The sequence below is a fragment of the Periplaneta americana genome, chromosome 2 (genome assembly GCF_040183065.1).
Source record: "Periplaneta americana isolate PAMFEO1 chromosome 2, P.americana_PAMFEO1_priV1, whole genome shotgun sequence".
Lineage (NCBI taxonomy): Eukaryota > Metazoa > Arthropoda > Insecta > Blattodea > Blattidae > Periplaneta > Periplaneta americana.
Window position 1 is genome coordinate 165,333,247 of NC_091118.1, and position 22,073 is coordinate 165,355,319.

Here is a 22,073-nt window from a genome sequence, read left to right on the forward strand (position 1 = left end):
ATTCCAGTGAAACCTACGTATAATTTGTGGTACAGTAATTAAGAATTGTAATCGGGAAGATTTCATCAGAATATTTCCGCTTTCCTGCTGTGATTTCACCATTTATCAATGATTCACTAACCATTAGCATGAACAGAAGCCTTACTGCCACTTATGTGACCATATCTCTGGTGATAAAGAGGAGACAATAATTCTCTATTATGAGAAGATTTTAATGGTCAAATTCAGTACAGAAGAATCCCTCTCCCCCAAACTATAACATTTAAAATTCTGAAGCGTCAGAATTTTTACATTTACATTTCATGGTATTCATACATCACTTCAGGGCTAGAATATGGAACATGTCAAAAGAATCTTAATAGTACCACAGTCTAGTACATACAATCACGAAGCTTGAGGTGATTTTTTGCGTTTCTCGCAATACAATACTCCAAGCAGTTGGCAACTGAGAGTACTGTACGATAGTAGTGATCCTAGTGGCTAGCAACTAAAGTTCAACTGTCATTGGATGCATATTCCCTAAGTATTGAGCTTCGTGACTGTATGCACTAGACTGTGATAGTACTATACAAAGTCTTAATTATAGTCACAGTCTACTTGAAATATATACAGAAGAATTTTACAATATACTAGTACAAAATAAGGGGTTGGTATCGATACTTAACATAAGACAGAAACATTCATGCAGCATTGTTGAATGTCATAAATTCACCTACTGAACAGAAGACGTGAGAAATTAGGTACCATACTTCTTTAATTTGGCTCTAAATATTCTTATGTTTTGAGTTTGATTTTTTATATCCATAGGAAGGCTATTAAAAATTTTTACTGCCATATAACGCACTCCTTTTTGATAGCACGATAGATTTGCCAATGGAGTATAAAAGTCATTTCTTTGACGAGTATTTATGCTGTGAACTGTTGAATTAGTTACAACTTTTCACGATTACATACGAGGAAATTTATTAATGAAAACATATATTGACAAGCCATGGGAATTATTTGTAGTTTTTTTTTTAAATGGTCCTACACAATTCCCTAGATTTGGCACCTACTATTATTCTAATTACTCCTTTTTGTAGTAGGAAGGTGTTTACATTGCCATTGTAAGTTAAATTTTTATTTTCCACTACATGAACTACAAATGAAACACTGTGACGATACAAAATTCTGTGCAGAAATTTGATAAACATTGAAACATGGTTTCTAGCATTATTGTTTGTTTTTATGTACCCATGTATGTCTGTATTAATATCTATAAGTAAACCTTTACGAGTCTTCTCTCTTTCTTAACTTCAACTACTGGATAAATTTTGTTCATGTTCAATGCATAGTGTGCACAAAAAATTTCAGAATCTTTACTCAACAATAGCAGTAACTCATTTTAAGTACAGTACCGACATTTAATTTAAATAGCACAAACTGGCGATTGATTCGAAATCAGCAGTCATCTCGCAAAATGTCACTTAATGCTATTAATTTATAATCTGTTACTAATTTATAATTTTACGATTTTATGTAGCTTTAAAATTTTGACATTACTGTACTAATTTATAATTCTAAGATTTTATGTAGCTTTAAAATTTTGACATTAATAATTTATAATTTTAAGATTTTATGTAGCTTTAAGATTTTGACAGTGTCAGAAATTTCTATACAAGTCTATTGACAACTAATAAATGAATACTGAATACTGAAAAAATCGTCATCTGTAAAATGATCTTGCTCTTGCTTTAATTATATCAGCAATAGTATCCAGAGAGTATTTACTGAAATATTTTCATAAATTTTAATTACAGACATTTATGTATTTGTTTGTTTACAGGCGGACATAGTACTTTTTTTGGATTTATAAACACCTTTGTACATATTGTTATGTATACATATTATCTTTTGGCTGCTATGGGACCTAAATACCAGAAGTTCCTCTGGTGGAAGAAGTATCTTACCACCTTCCAGATGGTAAAATATATTTTAATAAAATATTAGTCTTAAGTAATTAAGTGTTACATAGTAAAGGTTTCTTTTTGCAATGAATTGATATTTTATATTACTGAAATAAATTACATCTTGTATTTTGGTTTGATTATCTTCAAGTTTAGTTGAGTTCCTTTTGAAAGTTAAATTTATGTCTGAATTATGAGTTTTGGTTCAAATGTAACAGCTACCATTTTTTTAAATGCTTAATGTCACAAGTTACAGATTTTCATAAATATAAAATTTATATTATTTCTCTTCAGAGCAAGAGTTAGTATAAAATTATTCTTAACATGTAAATCTGATAACAGATATTAAAAATATCGTGAAGTTTGCCACTCATTTCACAAAATCTAACAATAGTGGTACACTTAAAAATTCAATAATACCGGTATTCATATAATACCGGTACCGGTATGTGTAATTGTTTGTCCTATTTTTCTTCTAATCTGTTTCTGTTTTATTAAATTAAATTTCATGGCCACATATCCTTACTCTGCTCTTAAAAATCCTGTTGGTCATTATCACTTACACCAACATTTTGAAGAAATGAATTATATAATCAACACATTACCTTTGTCTTTGCTTATTATTTACTTGTGACTCTCATTTTTTCTCCAATACAGGGGTAACGAAAAAAGTGAGCAAAACTTAAGGTATTGATTCCTCATATGTATAGAAGAAAAAAATGTTATACCAACATGGATCCGGAAATACTTGGTTTCTGAGTAGGGCTTGCAAGTATGATTATAATGCATTTCAGTGCATTTGTTTGCCGGAATAATTTTGATGCATTCTGTTTATATTTTCATAGATGAACTGTTCAAAATGTTCACCTCCTGTCTGAATACAGGCTGCAGCTCGTCATCTCATCGGGATCCGAACACATTATCAAATTCCTGACATACATAGTTCTTATTAAATAATTTCAAGGGAAAAATTGTTCCGGGGCCAGATATCAATCCCAGAAGAAATGATGAACAGGAGAAATGTTCGGGGCAGAAGAAGGTATCAGGTGATAGACGACAATAAGATAAATGGATCGTATGCAGGAACTAAGAGGAAGGCGAAAAAGAGGGAAGATTAAAGAATGCTGGGTTTGTGGTGAAGGCCCTGTTCTTGGGCAGAAATCTGTAAATGAATGAATTAATTAATGTTCCCACATCGAGAAATACCGTACATAAAGAGACCTGGATTTTACCTCACCAACACAGTCAATCAGATAGATCATATTACCTATTCATTCATTCATTCATTCATTCATTCATTCACAGTGTTCTGCCCAAGGGCAGGTCTTTCGCTGCAAACCTAGCATTCTCCAGTCTTTCTTATTTTCTGCCTTCCTCTTTTGTCTCCTCATATAATCCATATATCTTAATGTCGTATCCAAATGGGGGGATAGTTTACGTCCAGAATCTTTTACCATGGAAAGACTCATCATGCCATGTTTGCAGTTTTTCTTGGGAAAGAGGCGGTAGCTTCCCGTTACTTTCCGCACACCACTGTCTCTTTCGCATCTTAAAAGATTCCAGGTGGCCCCAGCATGGAGGTGAGGAAAGTGAATTTGACTAATTAGGCCCTCCGGCTATATTAATTGAAAAAAATAAGAGCATCCAAACATAACGAGAATAAAAAATGTGAGGTCATATGAAGAGCAGACTATGTTTTCAGTCACTATTTAATCAAGATAAGCTTTCGAGCTCGAAGAAAGAAAACCCAAACTGCAAAGAATAAAAATTTGTACAACTTCGATGTACATAAACTGTATAATCCAGAAATTAAGGAAAGAGCTGCAGGCGAACCTGACTGATTAATTAAGCAATAGGATGGTACAAAAGCTCAAAAGATTGAACAAAATTGGAAACAATTTCAAAATCACCATCCCAGAAGTAGAAAAAATATCTTAAAATTAAGTTAAGAGACGTAAATCATAGGTCTAGAACGACGATGTACAAGGTACTGATAGGGACAATCATTGGGTATCATAGGGAAACCTCGGCTTACACCAAACAACCTGATCAACATCTTCGAAAGAAGAATATATTGTTTTGCCCAAGATAATGGCACATGGAGAATAAGATAGGTACAACAATGAACTACGTAAGTTGTACATGAAAAATTATCTAGCAACCATCATGCACCTGAGAAGGTTGGAATGAGTAGGGAAAGTAAGTCGAATAGATTTTTATCAACGATTTCCAAAAAAAAAGTAATGCTTAGCAAGTTCGAAGAGAAAAAAATCAGTGGGAAGACCCAGAGAATGCTAATGGATGAATTCAAAATCATCAACACTATTGAAAATTAAGCAGCAGATGGCAGCAGCAAAGGATACACGGAAGTGGGGATAGATGATAAAGGAGGCTAAGGCTCGATCTGTAACGCCAATTGAGGATGGATATTTTCAATTGTAGTTGTCATGCTCATTATTATTATTATTATTATTATTATTATTATTATCATTATCATTATTATTATTATTATTATTATTATTATTATTATTATTATTATTATTATTATTATTTTCTCACTTTGAGAAAGGAACAGGTTAAGGGTGTTTGAGAATAAGGTGCTTAGAAAAATATCTGGGGCTAAGAGGGATGAAGTTACAGGAGAATGGAGAAAGTTCCACAACATATGCACATGCACGCATTGTATTCCTCACCTGACAAAATTAGGAATACTAAATCCAGACATTTGAGATGGGCGGGGCATGTAGCACGTGTGGGTGGATCCAGAAATGCATTTAAAGTGTTAGTTGGAAGGCTGGAGGGAAAAAGACCTTTGGGGAGGCCGAGATGTAGACGGGAAGGTAATATAAAAATGTATTTGAGAGAGAGAGATATGATGGCATAGACTGGGTTAATCTCGCTCAGGATAGGGACCGATGGCAGGCTTATGTGAGGGTGACATTGAACCTCCAGTTCCCTAAAAGCCATTCGTAAATAAGTAAGTATTATTATTATTATTATTATTATTATTATTATTATTATTATTATTATTATTATTAAACTGGGAGTTACAGATTAAACATCTTGTTAGGTATGGTATTAATAATAATAATAATAATAATAATAATAATAATAATAATAGTAATAATATTTATTTGTCAGAAACCAATATACGAAGCCTGGATATGAAATCGTCAGGTTAGAATGGTTAGATAATATACGCACGCACACATACACTCACATATGCACGCACAAACAAATAAACATGTACATAGGTTCAAATGTATGATATTTTCGCATCAGCAACCAATGTCTTAAATGACAGTTTGGTAACATGAATTGATGTGAGAATATTATATTTGTTGAATATAAATAATTATGGTACTGACAGCTGAAACTACATTAAAAACTTCTATTCAACAGATTCAGTTCATCGCCATTATGGTTCATGCATTCCAACTGCTGTTCATCGAGTGTAACTATCCTCGTGCATTTGTCTGGTTCATTGGCATGCATGCCGTCATGTTCTTCTTCCTCTTCAACGAATTCTACAAACAAGCCTATCAGAAAAGAGGGAAATCAACTGCTGGAAAAACTACAGTTCAAAAGGTAAGTGGCAGTGGGATAAGTTTGTACTCGCAGTTCAGCTATCTAGCATTCACAGAATAGGAATGGTAAACACGATAAACCTCAGGCTGCAGTACAAGCATTCAGGTCCCTATTCCGTACAAGAGAAAAAAAAGTCTCTTTCTTTTTGTATTATATACCGTACTTCTTAATTTCAATTCAGGAATCCGCCCCTGAGCATGAGTTCTATTCTTTCAGAGGCAAGCTAAAGTTTTTCGGTTTATATTATATTTTATGTTACAATTATTAGCAAAATAAATAAATAAATAAATAAATAAATAAATAAATAAATAAATAAATAACATTTTAACGATCTCTCCCTATTTAAAGGGTATGGAAATCAATTTCTGTATTGATAGAACCAATATGGAATAACCAAGGTTTTCAGAAAACTTCCCATTATATAAAATTAAGATACAAAATTAAAATGAGGAAAACAGACAACAAAATATTCAGTTCGCTTACTCTTGGTGTAATATTATATAGTATAACCTGATCATTTCATGTGGTCACTGAAAAAAAAAACACTACCAAATCCAATAATATTATATAAAATTAATTATTTTAATGAGGCTTATAGGTGAAAGCATGGAAAACATAATTATAAATTTGCTAATATTTGAACTACAGATGTACAAAAAGTTGAAGCCATTTTAATGGATTATATAATACAGTATTTTAATGTGTAAGACCTAACTTTTAGATGCGTAGTTTGTTCTTTACTCACTATCAACATACTATATAATTATAATACATATATACATAGTGTTCTGCCCAAGGGCATGTCTTTCACTGCAAACCCAGCATTCTCCAATCTTTCCTATTTTGTGCTTTCCTCTTTGTCTCCACATATGATACACATATCTTAATGTCATCTTTCATCTGATATCTTCTTCTGCCCCGTACTCTTCTCCTGTTCACCATTTCTTCCAGTGCATCCTTCAGTTGGCAGTTTCTTCTCAGCCAGTGACCCAGCCAATACCTTTTTCTCTTCCTGATCAGCTTCAGCACCATCCTTTCTTCACCCACTCTTTCCAACACAGCTTAATTTTTTATTCTGTCTGTTTTCACATGCTCCATTCTTCTCCATATCAACATTTCAAGTGCTTCTAGTCACTGCTCTCCACTTCGTCATGACGTCCATGTTTCTACCTCATATAATGCCACACTCCATACGAAGCACTTCACTAGTCTTTTCCTTAGTTCTGTTTCCAGAGGTTCACAGAAGATGCTCCTTTTTGTATTAAAAGTTTCCTTTGCAATTGCTATCCTCTTTTCGACTTCTTGGAAGCAGCCCAATTTACTACTTAAGAGCCTTAATCTATCATAAGAAAAAAATTGTAACATTTCTGAAAAATAAAAATAAATAAATAAAAACTTATAGATAGGAACACCCGATTTTCGCAAATGGTTTTTTTTTTTTTTTTTTTTTACGAATTTCTACTAATTGAGTCAGAGAGTTATAAATTTTTTTAGATATGAATGAGACTCATTCTGTAGATACGTTTCACTATCGCGAGTTGGCACAAATTTTGCTTGTTTTCTCCACTTTTTTGCGACTTTGGCAATTTTTACGTTAAATGTCATTTTTAAGAATATCACTGAATCATACATTCATCAGTCACGAAATTCAATTATTTTGAATATTTAAATACTTATATAGTCACAATTATGCCATGGTATGAAAGAAAAATTTCACAACCTCTAGCGGGATTCGAACCTGCGACTTCCTGCGAATCCCGCTCGAGATTGTGAAATTTTTCTTTCATGCCATGGCATAATTGTGACTATATAAGTATTTAAATATTCATTAATATGTCACATCAACGGACGTATATACGTCATCCAACATCGTAAGATGAAGTTTATCAATTATTTTATTTTTGATCATGAAACATTCGAAATAAGTACGAAAATGAGTTTATTTTTCATTTTATACTATGTGCAAAGCATTACCCCTCTGTGGAAAATACAAATCTGGTGTCGCTCATGCTCAATGCAACAAGAAGAAATGTGTATAATATTTTACCACATTTTCAGAAAGAACATGCAACGAAGACTAAGCAATAATGTATTTTGATAAATCAGCAACCATGCAGCCTGTTGTAATATGCAAAATGAACATAGGTCTAATGTTTTTGATATTCATGTGACACTTTTGTCCATCTAGCACATAACTGCCCTTATTAATAGCCTACCGGGGAAACCTGTAGGGGAATGAGTGTTTTATTAACAATTTTTAAATGTGATTTCAATGTTTAAATTAAATTAAAACTTTTTCATCACGATTTACATATTTAAATAATTGTTTCACGAATTACAGTAGTTTCATTTACCAACACTGATGTATTTTATTCACCGTTTTATGTTGTCCCTACTTATAATGTAAAATAAAGCCAACCCCATGACAGGCCAAATCAGCCCAGAGGATGGCGAGAGGTTAAGGCTCTCATCTTTACAGACAGTTAGCATTTAATGACAGCAGGGATGTCAGTTCTACATGCCCGTCATCTTTACCCCCAAGAAATGCCCCTGATATTCATTTCTGTTAGAGGCTGAATGAACCCCAAGGCTATAGTGCGGCTGGAAGGAAAAAATTCACGACCCCATCGGGAATCGAACCCGCGATCTTCCAGTTTGCAGCGTTATGCCTTAACCATAACAATGCCATGCACCCCACTTATAGAGTATACCTTCTCACTTACTAGTACATTATATACACTAATGACTGACCATGCATAGTTGTATGAAAATGTATAATGTATTTTTATATAACATGTTTTCATAATGTTTCAGGGTGCCACTACTAATGGAACAATAACAAACGGCCATGTTACACACTCGAAGTCAAATGGTCATACACTGAATGGTTATAGCAACAATCGTGCAGCTGATTACTACATTAAGGCTTCTTCAACAGATCTTCATCTTAGGCAAACATTAACAACAGAAACAAGAGAATGTGCTTCGAATATCAAGTAATAACATGGAGGACTTAGAAATTAAAATAATTTGTTTATGGAAGAAAGAACTATAGACAAAAGTAAAAAGATTGTTTCTTTTTATTGCAAGTTTATCTTCTACCTATAGTTGTTCATACAATTATGAGAAATGTCTCATTATCACAATGGCGCTGGCCGCTGTATGCATATGTCACCCAGCAAATGTCCTCCAAGGTTAGATATCATCTCGTCAAGAATTATACAGACAATGTCTTTTTTATATAATATATTATCAGAACTTACATTTGAAAAACTACAAAAGTTCCATTATACTGATACATGTGAAGGAAATACAATTATTATAGGCTTGTAAATATTAATCAGAATTTCAACACTGTCCGAGAAGATACTCTAATAGTCATAAGTGTACTTATTTCTTCGATTGTCTTATAAAGCAAATGAAGACGTTAACAGAAAAAGGAGTAGGTAAGCAGCTTGAAGTTGGAAAGAAGACATTGGCTGGGTCATAAACCTCACTAGTTTGTAAAAAATACAAACATAAGTAACTAGACATAAAATGAAGACATTTTTGTTATCAAACATTCCAAGACCAATCACACTATAAGTAAGACAGATTATTCTCATGACTACCAAAAAAATATGTTCATGTGTTAATCCAATAACGGAAATGGCTCTTGAGAATGGATATGAAATTGAAAATCAGATGACAATGATACTGAAAAATGTTATTACAATCAAACAATTTTGAGGATAAACCTGTAGATAATAGGCATTTAATAGTACTATAAAAATGTTGTAATAACGCTTCAATATTTCATCCAACATGAGTAAAATGAGTGCACTATCATATGGTCGACATATCTCAGAAAGCTATGTATATGTGAATGTGTATGAGTGAGAAAAAATAAGAGGGAAAGAGAGAGTGTATGTGTTTTTGTGTATATGAACTTGGTTGTCTGTCATCATCAGCATCTTTAAGAAATTAATCATTTCATCCATGATATGTCGAATGTCTTGTAACAGATGGCAACAGTTGCAATTATTTTGTAACAATGATACTCCTCAATAAACTCGAGCAGAGGTAGTCCCAGTAGAGCGGGAGACTATGAATTGGAAGAGTGCAGGTTCGAATCCAGATGAAGATGGGGTATTTAAATTCGTCATAACTTCCAGAATTGCTCTGGGTCTCACTCAGCCGGGGCTTTCTTGGAAGAGAAAAGGTACTAGAGTGTGATGCTGACCACTTCACTTCCTCCGGTGCCAAGGTCACGAGAGTATGGGAGCTCTGTGTACCTCCATGGCATATAGGTGGTCATCTTTACCTAGTAAGCTCAAAAGGACTGTTGAGTTTCATTGTGTCACTGAGGTATCTATCATCATTTTCTGTCATTTTTAAGCTAATAAATGTCACCAATGACCTCATCAATGATTCTTGAAAATCTGGCAGATACACACGCCAGTACATGAGTGTTTGTACATTTGTCTGTGTATATGTACGTACTTTAACGAATAAGAGAAGAGACTGTGTACTAGTTTTGATAGTATTTTACATACAACACTCTTATGGGACCTTTAAGTGCAAATTAAAGTTTCAAGTACATTTGTATGACCTATATATTGGCCCAGAGAAGGTTTTATATTGATGTATTACCAGTCATTCAGAACAGGAAGACAAATGTAATAAATAAAATGTGTATCCCACATATAATGTACTACATTTTCAAAAATGGCAATTTTAAAGGAGCACGTGTTGGAATTTATTTGAACAAATATTTATTGTAAGTGAAATAAATCCGAAATAAAAAAAACAAGATGACTGAAGGTAAATTCACAATTTTATTACTTTTCTTTACAATAGTGTATTCCTAAATTACATATCAATTCGTGAAAATGTAAATTTTATTGTCATATGAAAGTAACAGATGACATTATTATAAATATGAAGACACAATTATTCAACAAACACATACATTCACACAAACACTATAATTTTCAGCTTTGAAATCTATGTTGGAGAGTATTTCTGTCTAGTCAGCATTATGAGAAATTAAATAAAGTTGCATAACAAATGCAAAGCACTGAATTACATGGTTGTGCTCAAGTAGTAACAAGAAGCCGAATTTATTAGAGACTCATATTTGTACTCTAATCTTATATGCAAAGTTAGCCTGTGAATTTCCATGTTCTTATACCTGTTTTCGTCTTCATTTTGTCATCTGATCCATTCTCACACTATTCCAATATCTGCATCAACTTTTGCAATCAAGAATGTATGACTCCTTAATCATATAGCCAAAATATCACAAGCTATTACTTGAGATATAATAAACACAGTAGTAAGAGACAGCCAATTCTTATGAGAGAAATAAAATCTAAACTTCCCTTATCTATACTAATAATAAATCTGTAGCCGAAATTTTTCTGGTAATTTTCGATTTTCCAAAAATAATTGGTCCTAACATATATAATTAACCACCCTGAAACCGAAAATCGCTTTTTTGAAATTTTTGTTTGTATGTCTGTCTGTCTGTCTGTCTGTCTGTATGTTTGTTACCTTTTCACGCGATAATGGATGAACGGATTTCGATGAAAATTGGAATATAAATTAAGTTCGTTGTAACTTACATTTTAGGCTATATGGCATTCAAAATACATTATTTAAAAGGGGACCTGAATTAAATAAATCGAAATATCTCGCTTACTATTGATTTTTGTGAAAAATGTTACATAACAAAAGTTTCTTTAAAAATAATTTGCGATAAGTTTTATTCCTTGAAAAATTTTGATAAGACTGATATTTAATGAGATAAATAAGTTTTAAAATTAAAATAACTGCCATCTAAGGCCGTGTAATGAATTAAAAAACAAATGACTTCGTCTATAAGGGGCCTTGGACAGCAACAATCGAAAGCTATGAAAGATAGCTTACAGAGAATGTTTCTGTGTTTGTATGAAGTAATATCGGAAGCTAAATTAACCAATTTGTATAATTAATTATTATTTCACCATTGGAAAGTGTAGTTTCTCTAGATGGACATAATGCTATAATGTTATTACAATAACTTCTGATGTAATATAATATAATATAATATAATATGTAATAATATATAATATAATTTAAGTTATTTGAAGAGTTCACAACCATAGTGGGCCAAGCGCCATTTACTGAATATGTAGAAAACAAGGGTTAAAATTATTACCATAATTCAATGGAAACCTATAACAAGTAAAATAAAGTATACACATTAAAACTAAATGATGTCAATCTTCATTAAACTATGGTTGCATGTAATAAAAATTAAGAAACAGGTTAAAGGAATTGTCATTGCACCAAATGAGTGTCTCTGGACCTAAATGATCGCATTTTAATTATTTGGATGCAATTTAAATTAAGTAACATATTAAACGATTTATCCTTCTATCAAACACGAATGTTCCCTGGATCAAACGTCCTATTTTAATTATGTAATTACTTTATATTTATTTCCAACGGGTGCAGCGGAGCGAATGGGTATAGCTAGTTTAGTATATACACTGAGTTGATGGTTACAAACAATATCAGAAAGCTATCATCGAGAGAATGAAGTTTATGTTGTAAAATATTTTGAAGTTAGTAAAGCAATTTTAGACGACCACATTTTTTTATAACAGAATTTAATTAAACCGAATATGTTTTTTTTTTGGGGGGGGGGGACTGTCTAAAAGAAGAAAAAAAAAGGTTAATTTTACTCTAACCTGATACACTGAAAAGACATGCTAATTGGGACAAAAAAACTAGTTTTACGCTCCTGAAGCTAAGGAACGGCCATAAATTCTATGGAATCACAACAATAAACTAAATTTTTCACTTTCCCTGAAATCTTTACATCATTTGTTTCAAGAAGTTGGAGCATCACTTGAATCTGTGTATAAAGCTAGGAAACGTGTGAAGTTATGTATCAACTGAAGATGTACACACCATGCATTCAGGGCTTCTCATATTAGGACTTTGTTGAAATGCAAAATGTTTCATCTGAAGAAACAATTTATCCTGAATTCCTAACTTAATTTGTAACTTGTCTGCAAATGTACACCATTTACTTTCTTCGATTAGATCTGACTCAAGTCATATTATAATACTTTCAACGTATAACAACACTACACCTAAGTGAAAACAGTTTCCCCTTTTGATTTAATTTGACGAACTTAATAGGAAGTAGATTTTAAAAACTGAAGATTCACGTATAGAAGTCCTCAATAAAATTTTCTCTTATTGGAAAGGAAGGATAAATGGCTTATGCTTGAAATGCATCCTTAATATTAATGACCTAATTGTGATGCTGACAAATTTGTAATATCATGTTCCACAAAAGACAAAAATGTAACAAACATGTACATAAAAATATAAAGCATAACAATATTATTAATATCGGTCTCATTAATGTATATATGGAATTCAGTCTCTCTTCAAAGTACCACCAAAACTCTTCAATAACAGTATATCATAATATGAAATAATGCATTTCTGTACATACTTTTAAAAGCATGTGGGGAAAAAAGAGAAAGAAGTCCCATGTCATTCTTATTGTACTGGTAGCTTAAGGAGGTAAAGAGCTAGTATTATATTCCGTCCATTTTTACTCTTTAGGAAAGACTGTACTAGCCACCGGCATGGCTCAGTCGGTTAAGACGCTTGCCTGCCACCTAAAGTTGCGCTTGGGAGCGTGTTCAATCCCCGCTTGGGTTGATTTACCTGATTGGGTTTTTTCCGAGGTTTTCTCCAACCGTAAGGTGAATGCCAGGTAATCTATGGCGAATCCTCGGCCTCATCTCGCCAAGTATCATCTCGCTATCACCAATCTCATCGATGCTAAATAACCTCGTAGTTGATATAGCGTCATTAAATAACCAACTAAAAAAAATACTCTACTTCTTATTTAAAGTGAGATTGAATGAATAGCAGAGCCATTTTGGAAGTTACAAAAAAAATTCTTTGTTTGCGACTAAAATCATACTGTGCCCTTAGCCAGTTGGAGCTCTACTGGGCTAATTCAGTTTTTGTCCCATCATTAGTCAGATATTTCTAGAATTTATTTAAAGATAATAATTAAAACAGATACCTAATATAATATGTTACATTTTCTTTTCTATGTGTTCAAAGTGGCTTCCTCATATTACACAACAGATGTTCCAGAAGTAGACTATGTATTTCTTCAGAAGTGTGACTCAGCATATTTCCGTTCAAATTTGTCACAGCATTATTTATTCGTTCTTGTAGATATAGAGCCTGCAGAAGAACATGGTCCTTCACAAATCCCCATTAAAATAAATGTAATGTTGTGAGATCTGGAGATTGTATAGATCACATTATTGTACCCTTCCAATCCATTTGAAGAAAGTGTGATTCAGCAAACCTTTCCTGTTTAAATCTCCATAATGGTTGAAAATTTGGCCTTTTTTACGTAAGTTGTTATTAACTTTAATTGACAATGTATTAGTGACTAGATGAAGCATAATAATGTAACCATTCTGCCTAAAAAAAATTCTCTGTAGTAGCTTCCTGAATGTATTCATTGCATTTACAATTCACTCTCATTCCATTTGTGTTTGATAATGTGTTGAAATAATGCAAACAATTTTTGCCCACAGTTTATAATAAAATTAGCTAAATAAAAATTAAATTAAATGCAACTTTGCATAAGAAAGTAAATAAATAAAGCAAATTATACGATGTTATATTCGGCATAAGTAAAACACATGCGAACTTCACTGTTATTTATGACCAGACAATAACATCCAAGCACCCGGCATGACAATCTTTGTTTATTCTACACGTGCTCTCATTATCTCTTTGTACACGAATTCTCAGTACTGTAGTTCCGGTTTTAAGCCCACAATCTTCTGGCAACACAAAAACAGATGTATTAACTATACTATATGCAATACATACTGGTATTTATTCAGGTACTTGCATTTCGGGTATACATGATGTGTTCTGCATTCTGTTTGAGCAGAAACAGCAAACTGAAGTGTTGCTCTAAAATAGTAGTTATCTTTCTGTATATCCCTTTCACTCTTGTTAAAAGTAATTTTATTTTTCAGATTTAAGAATCAGCAATGTGAATAAGAAAGTGTCTATCTCTAGTATACCAATACCAATATACTCGTGCACTTAATAATGAAGGTTCATTTCAAATTAGTGCATCCATTTTATCACACACTTGGCAGCGCTGTTCGTATAATGTATATAAAATACCAGTACCTGTTCTACATATTTTATTAATTTTGAACTCGTACAGTAAGATTGCTTTGATTTCTTTTTCATTTGGAATCTGTACATTCAAGCAATACCACTATTCATTATCTGAATTTTCAGTACCAGTTCCCAGTGCTTCAGTAAAGTTGAGATATTGTACAAGACAAGTCCTGGATTTTCAGATTATGGTTTCTCTAAGAATAAAGCGATAAAACATATAAATGCAAGAGAAAATTCCGCAAATAGGCAAAAGTATTAATTTATCTTGAGAAAAAGACATGTAGCCTACAAAATATGTTGTACCGTCAACCGGGTATACTTTACACAAGGGGGGTAACTTTACACATTTCTAGAAAAATGTTTAGAAGGCAGCACATTACAGACAATGTAGCAACTTTGTGGAACTGATTCTATGTGACAACAGCACATATGTGTGGTAGACTGAAGTGTGTGCCATTATTAAAACTGTTACACACCATTTTTCTAGAAATGTGTAAAGTTACCCCCCCTTGTGTAAAGTATACCCGGTCGACAGTAGATCAATGGTTTCCAAACTTACAAAATTTACAATATAAAATAAAAACCGCCTTATTAGCCTACACTTACCATGTTTTCAGAAACATAAACATTTAACATAAAAATAAAGAGAAGTTTCAGTAGTTACCAGTACACACAAAAATAAAAAATACTGTAATTGTATTAATGTGACAAATGTGTCTATTTTTCAGAAAGTAGCTCTCAAATCTGGACTGTACATTCGATACACACATAGTGACATCACTTTCAAGTTCAATGAGATATCTCGTCTTTGTTTCGATGGCAATCATAGACGAGAACATATTTTGCATAAATATGAGGTTGCAAATATTATAAAAAATTTAAGAGCTTCTTTTTCAAGCTCGAAATATTCATATATTCTTTTGATCCACTCTGTGAAAAAGCCTAGTTTCAACATTCCATCTGTTGATGCAAGAATTTACAATATTGTCGCATATAAGATATGGTCATCTGGAATGTCATTACATAAACTTATCAAACTGACAATAGAAAATCGAATATAGTTAACAGTTACAGATTTGCTACCGGTATGTCTTTATTTTCTTTTAATCTGTTCTCAATGCAAATACATGATCAGATAAGACACCAAAAAATATGGTACCATGCTTTCTACTGAGGTTGATACATTCTTGTGAGATGCTAATAATATTATTATTAATAGATAATTTGTGGAGAGACAGAAGACCATGATAAATCTCTCCAGCACTATAAACTCCAGCTTAATACACAGACGTGAACTTCAACTTCAGCATGAAAAGCTATTGCAGTAGACGTTCTTATATTGATGTATCAACTATGCAGTACAATACAGCATTATGATGCTGAGAAAAGTAAAAATAGCGGTATGGTACTACTACTGCAATTTGTACAGTTATTTTGCAGAAATGTCAGTGTTGCAGCATAAATTTGTTGTGAATATAACTTTTCTCAAATATATTAATTATACAGAGTATAAAGTAATTTTTTTTCTTCTTCTTCTTCTTCTTCTTCTTCTTCTTCTTCTTCTTCTTAATGACCGAGATCTTGGTTTTTACACCATTTTTCTTCTAACTCCCGAATATAAGTAGGAGATGTCATTTGCCTCATTATGGAAAGCAGGACTCAGCATGTTGCTCATTTGCACCATCCACGGGATACTACCTACGTGCGGTTTAAGGAGTACCACGATCGCGAACAAGATGTATGAGGGAAATGTTTGAGGCATGAGTAGAGAACCTAAAAATAAATGTTCATGGTACCGGTAAATATATACCAGTAGTCAAGTACGCTTTGTTTTTTAATCACAGGTATTTTTTAGTTCATACATGTCTGTAAAAAGAGAAGTAAAAACGAAGTTGTAATAAGCAAAGTCAATAGGCTACATAATTCTATAGATATTACTTAAAATGGCCACCAAAAGTTTTAACACACACTTCTAATTGCTACATCATGGACTGTCTTACTTCTTCCAAAATTCCAGGTGTCTATTGTATCTGCTGACATCCTTCTTCAACATGCTGGCCAAGAATTTAAAATATGTTCTCAATAAGTTTTGAATATATAATATTGCTTTTAAATGCCCTCTTTAGTAAAAATCAAGTGAACTTAGTATATACCGGTGTGTGTGCGTGCGTGCGTGTGTAACAATGAAGAAAAAATTGTACTTTTGTGAAAACGATAATATTATTGATATTACGTCTTACACAATCATTTCAAATGCTTGAATTATTTTGTAAATGATACTAGATTTGGATTTATACTTTGTTAACGACAAGTTTAAAATGGGAACTGTTATGGTGTAATTCTTTGTATGTTTCTGTAGCTTAGTCTTATTTTCCTTTCTTCTAAATTAATTAATAAAATACAGAAGTTAAGACATTTTCTCTGATACACTATATACGAATATATTTTGAGTTGATTTATGCGCATTGTTAGGCCTACATAATATTTATTGAAGCTTAAATTCTTACTACTCAGGGAATGTAATATTTTCAAAATCCTTCTCGGAGCCAATTTCATATAGGTTCATACAAAGTAACAGTACTGCCTTATATAAAATACAATAGAAATGTTGTAGACGTGTTAGTGATGACTGACCAAATCAAGCTTCCATGTCATATAATGTAGGGTGAAATGAGTTAAGTGCGACTCAGAATAATTTGATAAAATTTGAAAAATATGCAACAACCCGACTTACTTCTTTGAGGTTACAATTAGAGAGACACATCTTGCGTAAGTGGATATGTACCGCCAAGAGTCAGTGGCAGAACGGAATGTTTTAATGTTAAATTGTTCTTAGCATGCATTTCTGCGTTACTATGTGAGAGGTAACACTGAAGTAAAAATATTGAATTTTCTCTCTAATTTATTTTCCCACTTCTCCAGCATTAGCCACAGGAGTATTATATAATACTGTGCAGACTTAAATATAAATAAAGAATACAGATTGAAGACAAATATAAACCTTTTTGATAATGAAGTGGACTTTTTCCATTGCTAGAGATAAAAATATTTATATACAGGGTGATTCACGACGACCTGAGCTTTAGGAATCAATTCTATAAACCATTTTGAGCATAATATGTCATATTAACACAGGGGCAGTACGTCGATAAGAGCACGTGAACACCTTCTTTCCGTTAATGTAGCTATTTGTATTATTTAATGTTGTATTGACGTACTGGGAATGTATAATATCTGAATTGAGTACTTTAAACTTCCCGAAACTTTCACAGACTTCATATATAAATTTGGCAACGTACATTCACATGAAATCCATGCTCTTTTCAAGGAGACTACACGACTTGACCGCATGTGCTGGACAAAATTGTCTGTAGCTGGCCTCTTATGACTCATCAAGAGCACAAGGCATTACGTGAACATTGAACTTATCCTGCAAATGTCAGGTGCGTCAGTGCATTCTCGAGGAAGGAAATAGTCTATATTTTAGTCTATAGATGTCAACATTTGCTGTCGGAGCTTTTATTTTCCGGGTGTGTGTACAGTGCTGTTACAGGAGTGTAGTTTGTGAATTACTATACTTTAGAGTAATTAGTTAGCTATATATGCCATCATGATATAATGACATTCTACAAGACAAACGTGGTGACCAAACTGAAATAAAATAATTGAGGTTTCATTATCATCATTGATCCTCTGATTGAGGTTCTGGCTGATATATACATCTGTTATCAGACAGTACACCTCACTTGACGATATGTGTTAGAGGAAGAACAATTGTTTGTATACATCTGAAGTCTGACTAGTGTAATATGTAGCTAGTGGACGATGTATGCAATGGAGGGATAAAGGAACTGGCCACCCAACCCCATTATCTCTTGGCGTAGTTGCCTCATAAGTGGTGTCTTATTGGTTCACTTGTGAGGTTCAGACCTGTCTTCGGACAGTTGACTAAACAACAACATATTATCATCATCATTATTATTATATATTTTTTTTAACTTATACTCGGTATTTTTTCGATTGAGAGATGTTACAATCATGACATTTACATTAAACCTATTAATTTAGGTTAATGATTTCAAGTTCTCTTCGGTTTTGGAACACAAAATTGTGAATATAAGCAATATTTTATCACGAGCCACCACTGTAATGAACATGGGTCCAATTATCATTCGTTTAAAAATTACCCAAAAATCAAAACCTCATATTGTGAATCAGGCTTTGGAATTGCTTGTATTGTAATGCAAACATTGGAATCTAAATGGAGGGTTACACTGGGGGTGGGGTGGGGGGGGGTGAAGAGGAAGACAAGTCTGCCCGTATTGTGCACGCTGCTGCGCTCATCAGGGACAGCCATGCCGAGGTATGGGTGTGCTCGACATGGCTGTCATTTTTACGTCCTTGCGGCCAAGTGCATTGAAGTGTAAGGAGAGATATTTTAAAATCTGCTTCCAAACTGAGATATATTTATTTTATGATTAATACAGTATTTTGAATTAATATTTATATGTATTTTAACTGAATAATACTTAGTTCTGCTCAGCATTTTTGGTGTGTGTCCTAGATATATAGTGCCCAGTTTGTGAGCATGTTGCTAGTGCAGCTGAGAATGGTACGACTTCCCATACACGTCACATCAGCCATTTGCCAAACACAATTGTCAGACTGACTGTGGCAAATGTAAAACACTCGCATTTAACGTTCCCATTACTTTTTTCACACGTCAAAAACGGTGATGCGGACTTCACTTTCATAGAATTCAGTCAGCTGTAACTCAACGGTTGATAATAAGACCCATGTTCATATGATATTTTATGCTCAAAATGGCCCATAGAACTGATTCCTAAAGCGCAGATCATTAGTCGTGAATCACTGTATATAGTCACCATTTCTCTCCCCACATTCAGAAATATAATCTCTTAATATATAAAACATATGTTACGATAGAATTGTCCATACTTAAAAGGAATGTGCTAAGAACACAGCCATTGGTTGTGAAATATACATCTATAGATGGTATGAACCTACACTCCGTTTCTGGAATCTGTGGAGTAAATCGACGCATTTGGGTGACGCCTATGACAAGCGAATAGGCAGAACCTATCAGTGCAAGAGTGTGTTGTGGGCTGCATCGACTCATGGCCGCTAAGAGGTAAGATGCGCGTGACAGAAGGTGATAGGTAGGGGTAGAATTTTAGACATTAGTCTTCAATCAATGGTTTCCCCCACAGCAGTCATTGGACTGGCCCCCCTCCATTCATTACTTGCGCAAAGGACTTGTTTCGGTTCCTATACTTCACAGACTCCAGAAATGGAATACAGTTAACATCAAAAACTCCCAATAAATAAGAGCTGTCTATATTATGTTCCTGACTAGTAATAAAGTCAGAAATACTCATACCAAATACGCACTTACTTCATCTTACTCTCGTAAAAAAAAAACTGTATGTTGTTAATCAGTAAAGACAACGCTCAAGATCATAATTTTATGAATTTAACAGAACAAAAGGTGCTAAAATACGTATGACACATTATAGTATGTGCCTTTTGAGATCAAGAATTCGAACATAAATTATTATAAAGAAGTTCTGTGTAACCATATGTCTATGTAGTTGTCATAAGATACACTAAATAAATACTGGTACCGGTATAAGAAATGTCTGATATTTAAATACTTATTTAATACAGTTTAAAACACGTTATAAAAATTGAGTTTGTGTCATACTTGGTTACATGGTACTTTCCTTTCATTAACATGTTTAATCTTTCTTGTCAATGCAAGTAATAGACTTAAGAGTGATATCACCATTGTAAAATCCAGGTGTATTTGTTAAAAAAATCACATATTTTTACAAATTGTTTTTGTATGTGTGCAACAGATACCGAGTGTAATTAAAGATATTACATATGTAAATGTGTTATGTATCAATTCTTCTTTTGCAACAGTTGCTTGTGAATTTCCCTAGTGTCTCCTCGAATTATTCAGTGTACATACATGAAACGATTCTGATTACATTCCAAAAATTCAATTAATATATTAAATGACTGTTATGTTGGGTAATTTGAATTTATCAAGACATTTTTCACTTTTGCACTCATTTCTACCTTCAATGTTTGGAATATTAATCTCCAAGTGCCTTGTGTAAAAAAAAAAAAAAAGAAAAAGAAAAAGAGCTGTACAAATTATCGCGAATTCCGAATTAGCAGGGTTTCACTGTATGAATTTCAATTTTATTTAAACCAATGATGAGAAAATTCTTAGGGAGAGTGCAGAAAGAAAGAAGAAATGTATGAGGTGAGCCAACATTTCTTTACCATTCATAAAAAAAATTTAAACTTCACCTCTTCTGAATAATCCACTATTGTTTTCTTGCTCATTCAGGATAACACATTTAATGATTTTTATGGAAATACAGCATGTCTGATATGACTGGGAACAGGGATATCGAATTAATTTTTGATAACTGAAGAGACATGTTGAATATATTCTGTAGCCTACTTACGAATTTTTTATCCCAGTACAGCTACATATAAAATGTAATTCCTGTGCAAAGAAAATGTTACTGTCAAATACTATGGTAAAAACTGCATAAGATAATGACTTAATTGAAATAGGTCCACTGATTTTCTTCCCGAGTTATTTCCATTTCCATTTCCATTTGCACAGGATAGGGACTGATGACGGGCTTATGTGAGGGCGGCAATGAACCTTCGGGTTCCTTAAAAGCCATTTGTAAGTAAGTTATTTCCAGAGAAATGGACAGACAATCAAAGCTGTCTTGGTAGCTTAGTTGGCAGAGCATTGGTTTACAATGACTGCAGACCCAGATCCGAATCCCAGTGATGGTAGCCAAAAAGACCTGGAATCTCGTCAAGATGTACATAAAGAAGAGCAGCGCAAACAGACACAAACAACTTAGGGCCTACATCTTTCTTTAAATCATAGTTTAAAAATTCCAAAGCTAATACTTCCTGTATAATAATTGACTTGGACTAAGTAAAAGCTAGTTACAATATGATCTTCCTGTGCAGTAACTGTCTTGAACTAAAAAATTTCACACTCAATTTCTTTTTTTAATTAATATTTTATTTCGGTATGTATGATAAGAACTTTCTTGTGTTAAATATTGACGTACCTTGTTAACATGTTTCGACCTATTTTCGGTCATCTTCGGAACTGGTAGTTGTTGGTCTTGGCTCCTCTTGTTTCCTGTTTGGGTGCGTTCGTAGTGTAGAGTCAAAGAGTGTATGTGTTTTGAAATTGAGTTGTGTGTTGAGAATATCGTTGGGGTGTGTTTTCGACCAGTTCCGAAGATGACCGAA

At 33.2% G+C, this 22,073-nt stretch overlaps 1 protein-coding gene across 2 annotated transcripts in view; it reads left to right on the forward strand.

Moving 5' to 3' along the window:
* The window catches only part of LOC138694769 (very long chain fatty acid elongase AAEL008004-like), a 173,099-nt gene extending 162,757 nt beyond the window's left edge, over positions 1-10,342 (forward strand). For both annotated transcript variants that reach the window (XM_069818802.1, XM_069818801.1), the window contains exons 7-9: positions 1,826-1,962; positions 5,349-5,534; positions 8,349-10,342. In XM_069818802.1, coding sequence (XP_069674903.1) covers positions 1,826-1,962; positions 5,349-5,534; positions 8,349-8,534 — 509 coding nt within the window. In that variant the 3' untranslated portion in view covers positions 8,535-10,342. The remainder of the gene's footprint in view (positions 1-1,825; positions 1,963-5,348; positions 5,535-8,348) is intronic.
* Positions 10,343-22,073: the final 11,731 nt, after the last annotated feature.